General features: G+C 31.2%; 1 protein-coding gene across 1 annotated transcript; it reads left to right on the plus strand.

The window, feature by feature from the left end:
* Positions 1–201: 201 nt before the first annotated feature.
* Positions 202–942, plus strand: LOC137831911 (ethylene-responsive transcription factor ERF023). The gene has a single exon (XM_068639814.2). It carries the CDS (start codon positions 245–247, stop codon positions 794–796), a length of 552 nt encoding a protein of 183 aa, XP_068495915.1. The 5' UTR covers positions 202–244; the 3' UTR covers positions 797–942.
* The last annotated feature ends 10,506 nt before the right edge of the window (positions 943–11,448 follow it).

The following is an 11,448-nucleotide window of genomic DNA, read 5'->3' on the forward strand; positions in this document are numbered from 1 at the left end:
AAAAGTAGTTCAAAAAAGTTTGAAGGGAAGACCCCGCGCGTAGTCATGTATGAAACATGGCATCCATAATTAATTGCATGCTGGGCCTTTACGTAGAAAGAGTAATCTGGTCCCTTAAAGTCTCAAAACCCTTTATGAATCTGTGGGGGTACTTACGTAATCTCCTACTTCACCCCCTTTATCGTCTCATCAACCTTATATATCTCCGACACACCAAAACGAATGCCACTCTAACACACTGTGAATGGACCATCAACCCCCACCCTGCCCCGACGACGACCTAACCACCGCCACCCCTAGGTCTGGCACGCGCCACCCAGTCTACCGCGGCGTCCGCAAGCGCCGCTGGGGAAAATGGGTCTCAGAAATTCGGGAGCCGCGCAAGAAGAACCGCATATGGTTGGGGTCTTTTCCGGTGCCAGAGATGGCGGCGCGAGCGTACGACGTCGCCGCGTACTGCCTCAAGGGTCGGAAGGCGCAGCTCAATTTTCCCGACGAGGTGGACTCCCTGCCGCTTCCCCCGTCCCGCACGGCCAGGGACATTCAGGCCGCCGCGGCCAAGGCGGCGCGCATGATGAAAGCGGTCGTCAGTGACGAGAAAAACAGCATTGCCGATGATGACGGAGACAGCGGCGGCGACGATTTTTGGGGCGAGATTGAGTTGCCGGAGCTGATGGACGGCGAGTGCTGCTGGAGTTGCCCCGGAGGATCCTCGTGGACTACCTCTGGTGACATCGCCGATTGGACGGAGGAGGAGCTTTCGCCGCAGCAACCGTCGTTCCTGGCGTGTCTATAATCTGTATCCGTATTAATGGTGTTCAGGGTTTGGTATGTTTCTAATATATAAATATATAAATATGTTACTATTAGTATTACTTATGCAACTGTTCCTGTCGTCAAATAATAATAATATTATTATCAGTAGTAATATTTTGATGGAAACTTGTGTTTTCTTACCGTTAACTCCTTCATTGCATATGGATTGGTACATAATTGGTAAAACAAGAGCTTTGGGTTTTTCTCGAATAAGTTTTAACGGGAAAGGTTGTTTTTCTTGAATAAGTTTTAACGGGAAAGTTTAAGTTGTTCAAGATTCTGGACTTTTTAATGAGTTGAGATTTCCAATAACAAAGCTCTAGGGAGAAAGAAAAAGAAAAACTCAACCAGCATTAACTAATCATGTGAATACATAAACTATGTGTTATAAAATCGGTATTAAAGCTTCTGAGTTGTTTTCAAATTTCCAATTTTTCATAGCAGAATTTCTAAGGGAAATGAGTTGTGACAAGATGGATCGGTTCATATTTGAAAATGTACTCACGAGAAGATATTAATAAATGATAACGTAACCCTGCATATAATACATTGCTCCCGACCGTACACAAGGTTGTACGTTTACGGGGTGTATTTCCTGTTATATTCTTTTACTAATTTTTAGTACACTACTTTTGATACTATTTGTTGATTATAACTATAATTATTTATCAAAACAATGTAAACTTTGGGAAATCGTGATTCTATCCAATGTCGACATCACGCGCAATGATTTATTTTAAAAGTACTCCCTAATTGTATATAATGCCAATGGTGGTTGTATATCGCAATAAACAAGTCCTGCTATAACTCACGTACTATATATATACACCTCACATCAAGCATTTATAAGAAAATTATCATTTTCTCAAATTCTTTTATGATACATTCTCTCTTTTTTTCTCTCCTTTGCATCTCTTTATTATAAATCCCATCTTATTTTATAGTTTTCTGTCTTGGTTATAAGACGCTATAAAGAAGGTGTACAAATATAATTCAATGCATACGCCAAACTAATTAATATAATTCAAGTTCTTGAGAATGTTGTTTCTATGCTGATATCAAGAACACTCTTAGGTGGTTCAGTTCGAAGTAATAATGAATATAACGCTATGGAGGAATAGAAATAAGCATTTATGATTTCAAGCTAACTAGTGGCGTTTTATAAGTTATACCAATCTGAAATGAAAATGAAATTTTAGGTCTAAATGAAATTCATACATCTCAAGGTTGTATTCACATCAACTAGTCCTTAACATTTATGATTGAAGTTCGAAACATCTCCCCTATTTTATCCATCTTTATTTTTGGGGCTATCCTTGCAGAAGATATGCATTTAGGATTTAAGCATTTGCAGAAAAAAAAATATGCAAGACAAAATGAGGACAACGACAAATATTCTGAAAATTGGAAATATATGATCCGTGCTTCTTCTTCTTTTTGATTTTTTTTGTCGGAGTAAGCATGCATGACAAAATAATATTTATGTACGTTAAAGATAGTCCAAAAGAAGCTAGAGGGAGGGTTGTGTACATCTCCCCGTAACCGATTGAACACTTTTTTACATGAATTTGAACAAATTGTTAGAACTTAGAAAACATAACATTTTAGACATGTTTGACTGCTAGATAGACATCTAGCTACGATTCAATGATGATTCTAGTATACTTGTCTTTTGATACACTTAAACATCTTACACTGCCTTATGAATATTTATAATTTTTTTTCTTTAACGACATTTTTTATAGATAAAATTATGACCAAATCACCAAATTTCAAAGAAAATAATGTATTGATAACAATATTAGAATAATAAATTGAAATATTGTCTGGGTTTGAAAAATGAAAAGTGATTATAAAAGTTAACCTATAAAAGTAATCAGGATAATGTTTAAAAAATAACATATAAAAGTGGTCAATGATTAAAAATACCCCCTATCATAAAAAATATTTATTATGTCAATGCAATTAATATTCACACAGTAAAATTTTGCATAATTACTACAACATCACAACTTTCATTAAATATAAAGAGAGTGAATTAAAGATATAATAAATTGTTATTAAATATTAATTTATCATCGGTAATAATTTTATATTTTTAAAAAAAAAATGTAAATCACTCTTAAAATTTGAATTGATTCTAATAATAGAGGTATTTCATGGTATTTCAACACTTATACCAACAAGTCATTCTCAAACTCCTTATATAAATCACGTATAAATAGACGAAGTTCTAAACCAGACTAAAGTAGTGTAAACATAGCAACCTAAGACTCCTTACACCCAAAAGTAAAAACAACAAAAAAACTAAACCAAACCAACTGCAAATATCTATCAACATATACCTTGCAACTCATCAAAACTTGCCCCACCACCTAATGCTTTTTGATAGGTTTCATGTATACCAGTGACTCAAGGCACCAGTCAAAATACGAAAAGCTTGCAAGTCTAACCTTGGAAGTCACCCATGACCAAACCTTCAATTTTGCCATTGTGAAAATCTTAATATGGTCTACCCTACCATTTTTAAATATTTTCTTATTCCTATACTTTCACAGTTTATCTACAACTGTTATCCATACACAAGCCCAAATTTGATTATCATGGTATACGTCGTCAACACTGTCTCTTATGTTTAGCAACTCTGTTTCTTGTATATCATTTTTTGTTTTGTATTTGTTTTTGAAAAAAGTGACAAAAATATATTTTTACTTGTTTTTCTTTCCATATAACTTTTTTAACAAGATAAGGACGAAAAAAATTTAAACTAATTTTTAAATCAAAGTGCATGAATTAATTTATCTATTTTTTTATTTATACGTAAGCTTATTTGAGTTTACGTAAGTTAAATTATTTTTAAAATGAGTTAAGCTCATCGAATATTCTTAATTATGATACCACGAAAACTCCATTTACCTATCTGGGTATGAAAGTAGGGGAAATCATAAGAGAATGTGTTTTTGGGAATGTGTGCTTGAAAAGATTGGGAAGAGATTAAGGCGATCGAAAGGAAAATTTATGTCAATGACAGGGAGAGTATGCCTAATTAAAGTTGTCCTTACTTCAATCCCCTTTTCTATATCCTGTGCTTTTATATGAAGAATTTCGAAGGAACTGGAAAAAAGGCAGAAAAAACTTCTTGTAGGGATTGGAATCGGAGGAGTGAAAAATAACTTAGGTGTCTTGGGATAGGATTTGTGCGTGCAGGGAGGATGGTGGCCTAGGGGTAAGAGATCTAAGATCATTTTATATTGCCTTACTAAGTAAATGGATATGGCGTCTCAAAACAAATAATAGTGGTATGTGGAAAGAAATACTGAAATCTAAATACCTTGGTTGAAATTGGTTAAAGAGTACAAATACAAACAATAAGGAATCTATCTGGTGGAGAGACTTGAAAAGGGTTTGGAAGTCAAAGGAACGTGGATGACTTTGAAGATAAGGTTATGTGAGCAATTGGGGACAGGAAGAAAATCACGTTTTGGGAACACAAGTGGGTAGAAAATATAACATTAATGCATAAATTCCATAGACTGTATTCAATTGCAATAAATTATGGTAATACTCTAACACATGCAGGCAAGTGGAATAATAGTAGGTGGGAGTGGGAGATAGGTGCAGGAGAAACTTGTTTGTGTGAGGACAAAATCAGGTTGCTCAATTGATGTTATTGTTGGAAAATAAAAAGATAGTTGAGGAAGGGGATAGTGTAGTGTTGCAAAATAGTATAGCAACAAAGGATAATCTGATGAGACGATGAGTAACCTTGGTAAGTAGCTTGTGTGGTGAGGAGAGGAGACTATAAGTTGCATATTTTTTAAGTGTAAGGTTGTGTGGAGAATATAATGTTTGTGTTTGTCTTGGTTGGGTTGTTTGTCGGTAAATCACTATGATGTTAAGGTACATTTCATGATGTTCTGTCCTTTAAATGTGAAAGGTCCGTTGTCCAAACTCTGGGGAGGTGTATGGATTGCAATTGTAGGTGAAATTTGGAAATATCGGAATAGGCGTGTTTTTAAGAATGGGAGAGTCGACTATATAGAAGTTTTTGCGGTGGCACAAAGAAAAGTATGAGCATGGATTACTAGTAAAGAAAAACATGCAGAGTTCACTTATTCTGAATGGTGCATGGAACCATTGGTTTGCATGAAATGTATTAAATATAAGTGTCTAATTTGTATTGGTTTTGTATAGTTAATTCCTTGTTTTAGGAAGAAATAAGTTGTGTTTTACAGGTTGGGAAGTAAGCAATTTGTCACTAGAGTAGAGACATGGGTTGTTTTGTACGAGGAGTAAATGTTACCTACATTAGAACAAAGAGGATTTGAGGAGGAGTAGGGTCTAAAGCTGTGGTGGTTATGATGTAGAGTCTGCAACTGGTAAGAATATTGTGATAAAGAGGTACTTGTATATTATTGAGTATATATGTGGTGTATTGATATTCATTTATGTAAAGGGGTCTTTTATAGATTTTTTGTGTGTGTGTTTTTTATGGTTCTTTAGGTTTTTTTGAATTTGATCTGTATTTTCTCTTTGGCTTATGTTAAGGATGAGTCAAATTGACAATTCTGTTTTTGGATTAAAGGGCTCTAAGTGTTTGGGTTGTTGGTCTTTTAGGGATATAACATGTTGCATTTGTTGCATATTTGTGTTAAATAGGAGTTATGAGGTCTACTTCTTTTTCTTTTTCTTAAGGGTTGAGTTATTCCTCAAGTGATTCATATTTATTTATTATTTTTTGTTAAAAAATATAAATAGTGAATAAATATAAGGTTTTGGAATTTATAACAATGAGGTGAAGTGTGGATTTGATTTTGTTTGGCAATAAAATAAATCCTTAGTGAAGAATGTTATATGTTTGGGTGGTAATTTCCAGAATTTTAGGTTTATATCGTAATGGAGAGGAATTTTTGTTTGAGGGAAGTGTAATATAATTGGTAAAAGATAAAAAGTGTGGCGAGTGTGCATGATAAGATTAAGTCAATGAAGTGCCAAGAAGCGTACAAAAGAAATAAAAGTTTTTTGTCCACTAACCCTACCATGTATGCATAGGTCAGGAATCCTTTCACTTTCTTTATTATTTCTTGCCCTTCTCATTAAATACGTCATTAAAATCGAGAATAATGTATATTACACAGAGAGAAAATCTGTAATTTATTTTATTTTTAAATTTTCAAATGCTATAAAACTTATAGTATAATTACTATTATTTAGTGAATATATTACTGTTTTTTCATACATTATGTTTTTTTTTTCAGGCATAACGTGCTAGTAATAATTATAATTACGTTATCTATTATAGTCTCACTAAATTTAATAATTTTTTATATCCATAAAGAATAAAAGAATTTGAAAGTAAATTATAGTAATTACTCCGAAAATTTTAGGACATTACATAAACACTATTGGTCAGTGAATAATTCTGAAAATTCGGGAAATTGTACTAAATATTTATTTTTTAATTGTTTAAAAAATTTAGTGACACCTGCCTTATTGCATTGACATCCTTTTAAGTTTTTGAAAAATATTGCAACATATACTAAGGAGATTTTTAAGTATTAAAAAAGCTAGGAATAATAATGTAATTTTACGGGATCTTGGAATAATTATTGTTTTTTAATTTAAATTTAAACATGTTTTTAATCCTTAACATGTTTGTTTATTATGTTATATTTTGATTATTGTAATTTTTACACTTATAGATAATTTTATGTCTAATCTTTCAACGCCCATTGTTTTCAAAAACATGTTTATTATGTTATATTTTGATTATTGTAATTTTTACACTTATAGTTAATTTTATGTGTAATCTTTCGACGCCCATTGTTTTGAAAAACATGATTTCAATACTTTTGAAGAAAGAATAAAAAATACATGTTTTATATTACTGAATAGGTTTTATACTATTATAAAATCATTAAGACTATTTTTTCTCACTTTTCCATATTTAATTTTTTTATTCGGATAAAATATTTCAATCATCATTAAATATAAATTTATTGTTGTATTCCTATATGCATCCATAGCATTTTATTACTATAGACTTGAATTAAAAAATTGTCAATTAATTTCTTTCAAATTTCTCTATCCAAACAACTCATAAAATATTTTGATTTTTTTTTATTAAAAATTGCCTTATGAAATTTTTTCGCCCAGTGTAGGTAATAATAATATTAACTTATTTTCATAAAAAAAAATTCATTTGGATTAAATATATATCTAGTTATGTAGTTTATTTTGTCCTTGTAACTTAAAAAAAATATTTTAATTATTATGGTCACTCACTGTTACATAAATAGTGACGACAATATAATCGAATATCATGTAAATAAATTTCTATTGTGTGTAGAATTATACAGCTGATGAGATAAGGATGATGACATATTATTTTTATAACAAAGAGTAGAAATAAATATTAAAAAGAAAGTTTTTAAAATTGCAAAAAGTAATGTAGAGAAACCAAAATTATATTTAACCTTTTAATTATTTTAAATGTTGTGTTAGTCAAAATATTTTCTAAACGTGTTACTATCACTTCTTTAGTTCTTAAAACAAAACAAACTTACACACAAAACTACCAAAAGAAACGTACATGACTTATTGTCTGAGTTTTGACCTGTCAGTTAGCATAAAACTGGGAGCTAACGATAAGAAGTAAGAACAGCAATGGATGATGACATGACAAAGACACAGTAACTATGGTGGCTCATTTCAGCACCACAAAATTCTAAACCAAAGTCAAACTTATAGTACATGGAAATGTAACTATGTAACCAACAAAGTGCTATCATTGTTTTTCACTGCCTTAAAAGCATGCACGTGATTGTGTTACTTGCACAAATACTACCTAGTTATTCTTTTGATGAGCTCTGGTTCTTTATATATGTCATCATTCACTCATCCTGATTTCAAAAACCTTGTATTCCTCCTTAAAAATAGTGTGAAAGATAAAACAAATCTTCTGAAAACTAATGGAGCTGACTCATAATTTTAGGAAACTCCTTCAATAATAAAGCCAACAAAATAGCAAGCAATACAGTGAAGAAAATGGCATCTGGTAAAGTGTTTTTGCTGTGGTAATTCTAATAGCCCATAGTAATCACGTTACGATGGTGATAACATGGTATGTAATTGTGATTGATAACTGTACGAAAGAGATTGACAATAATATACTTATAGTTGGTGGCTATTACAGACATATGCCATAGTGGTGTCTATAACAATCTCTTAATGATCATTATTGTAGACTTGTATAGTTATAGGATCATTATCTGAACTTATTTGATAACAAAATACTAAAATTTAGACTATTTGATACTAAAAAAGTTAAAGATATGTTGAAATTCAATTAAAATTAGTTTTTTTATTTAACAAAATTAATATTTGAAAACCAACCCAATACTGAAGTCTAAGCAATAATCTTGTGAATAAGTAGCAATACTGAAGTCTTAACAAAATTAAGTTGCTGCAAGGGGTGAAGATGGATGTGGGAGGGGTGGATAGCTGGATCTGGAAGGCTGAGGGGTCTCAAAGTTTTACTGTTAACTCAGCTTATAGCAAGGTAAGGAGGGTTAGTGATGGGGAGTCCTCTCCGACCTACTGTAGGTTGTGGAGGTGTAAAGCCTTGCCTTCTGCGGTATTCTTGGCCTGGAGAGTTTTGGAAAATAGGATTGCAACTAGGGTTAATTTGGTAAGGCGCGGGATGGTGGTTGAAAATCCTGTATGTTGCTTGTGTGGGAAGGTCGATGAGTCGTCGAGTCACTTGTTCGCCGTTTGTGACTTTGCTTGGAGGGTATGGTGCCTTTGCTTTGAGTGGCTTAGAGTGTCGTTCGTAATCCATTCGAATCCAATGCAAAATTTTATTCAATTCAGGTTGAGTCAGGCATCTGTTTCGGTTAATGATGTTTGGGGGGCAATTTGGGTTGGAATTGTGAGTGAAATTTGGAAGCATAGGAACTCGGTCGTCTTTAATGGAGGAGTGGCAGATGCATTAGAAGTTTTTGCCTCAGCACAAGTAAAGGTGTGGTCTTGGATTGCTGCAAAGTCCCGCGAAGTTTATTTTTCCTATCCCTGTTGGGTTCTGGATCCTTTGGCCTGTATACAGCTGATTCGGTAAAGCTAGTTAGCGCTTGGTTTGGTTGGTCTTTTGACCGACGGTTTTGGGTATCGAGTTAGGAGTTAAATTGTATGTGTGTTTGTAAAAGGGTTGAACCACCCCTAAAGTGGTTCTCATTTATTGATTTTTTATTGCTGATAAAAAAAAAGTAGCTAAATTTTATGAAAGAAGGAATAACTAATTTTCTCTGTCAAATTGTAGCATATAATTATAATGTGACGAGTACTTGCTTAAAAAGCAACATAATGAGTACTTTGGTAATGCCTTTAGGCATCATTGAAAGAAACATAACATAAAAAAAAATAGTCATATAAAACAAGTCAATATTACAATTTTGTTGTTCTAACTTAATTATTGATTTTGAGTTTAAGTTTATATATATATATATATATATATATATACGATTATCTTCCAAGAAATTAATATGCGAGTGATAAAATTCAAAATTACAATTGCGTTAATAATATTCTTAATTATCAATTTTTAAATTTTAATAATAATGTGTCCCAAATATTCGGGATGTTTCCAGTTTGATTTAGTTGAAATTTTATATAAAAATTGAACAACTAAAATAATACCACGTATATAAGTCGATGATAGAGTATCAAATTTAAACAAATCAATATATATAGCTTTTTGTTGTTTATTTGGGATCAAATTTATTTTTTAAAAATTAATAAAACAGATTGATATACTGAAAATTTTCACAACCGCTTAATTTTCATAGTTTTTGAAATGATACTTACTAAAGGTGTGTTGCTTAAGCTCTGGGAATAATAATGTTTTATGTATAGAGACTATATATAGCGGGAGATTTGATATAAATACATTAAAAACGTGGTTTATTTCAATTTAATTTTAACAAAATAATAGATAATAATCAAACCATTTCTTTTTGCTTTTTTAAACTAATACAATAATTTAAAATAATTTTGTTCAATTTTACACATTCTTTCAATTACAGTAATTGACATATTCATAATTATTATTATTTTTATTAACAATAATATAACATAATTCTAAACCCTAGTCAAAGTCCCAATAGTGGAAGTGTGAAGATGCACGTGATTGTCCCTCTACTTGCGAGGGGTTATTAATTGGGCAATGGTCCCTTATTATACGTCATGGTTCACTCATCATGACTTCAAAACTGCAGGGACTATATTCACTACACAAAACGTTGATTTTTGTTTCCTGTCGCTGTTTACAAAAATGTACGTGATTTGTATACCTTTCAAAAATTTAAGATTTAGATTTTCACTTTATATGATATTAGATTATTTAAAGTTTATTATAACAAAAATTTGATATATATAACTAGTATTTTGACAGTTTAGGGACTAGTTCTTGATTTTTTGAGCTTTTGTTGTAATCTGGTGATGAATATTATTTACTGGTGTTCTATATTTTTATATTTTTTGGTGACCAGATGGTCTTTAAGTTTGTTTACATCTAACTAATTATTTTGTATAAGTATTGGAGAATCTTTTAAATACTTTAAATCTATTTATTTATTTATTGTTGAAAAAAAATTATTGACAGTTAATCTAATAAGATTTTTTTTAAAACATACTCTTATTGTCCCAAGAGGCGAAAACATATGTGGAGCCAAAAGAAGCTTAGAGTGGATAGTTCTAGAAGTGAAGTGTTAGGATGCTGATTTTGGCCCCCACAAAATTTCAAACCTGAGTCAAACTTGTGAGAGTGCACATGATTGTTACTTCTACATTGCTACCCTCTAATTGCTCTTTTGTAGGACCCTTCTTCCTTCTATACGTCATTCTTCACTTATAATGACTTCAAAAATATTCTACTTTTTTTTTTAGTTTGGCAACTAAAAAATGTTGTAGTTAGTCCTTAAGATTGTGGAAATAGATCGTTGAAAATATCATGCGGATTGGATATTATTCTCTGAATATAAAAACATAGGAGCTGGTTTTTTCTATTATAAATATGATTTTTTGAGTAAATAAACAATAAAAAGTTTATGAATATGTCTATAACTAATTTATTACTTGTTTCATATAAACATCATTTCCATGTAAATATAATTTTTCTATATTTTTTTCAACAAATTTTGGTGGTTTATTCTTCTGTTTTAAAAATAAATATATTAATAAGGAAATCGTAATGGATAAAATAAGATAGGATAATCAAAATCGTCCATTTTTTTCTTTTCTTTAACATGGAGATGATTATAATGATATAGTTTGATCAAGAGGTGTTGGTGTTGTATGACCGAAGCTTTTGAAGTTTCATCAACTCATTTTTTGAAGTTGGTCTAACTCGGAGTTGTGTTGGAACGTATTATTAATTTGCATTTATGTTGAATTTATATTAAATTGATTTATATAAAGTACACTCTTTAAAAAATATACTATACTAATTAAGATTGCATCCACAAATTATGTGTTATTTTTTTTATAAAAAATGTTTTTTTTCTAGTACCCATAATTACAACAATGATAATATATATATATATATATATATATATATATATATATATATATATGACT

Source organism: Phaseolus vulgaris, chromosome 6, assembly GCF_051622355.1.
Source record: "Phaseolus vulgaris cultivar YP4 chromosome 6, ASM5162235v1, whole genome shotgun sequence".
Lineage (NCBI taxonomy): Eukaryota > Viridiplantae > Streptophyta > Magnoliopsida > Fabales > Fabaceae > Phaseolus > Phaseolus vulgaris.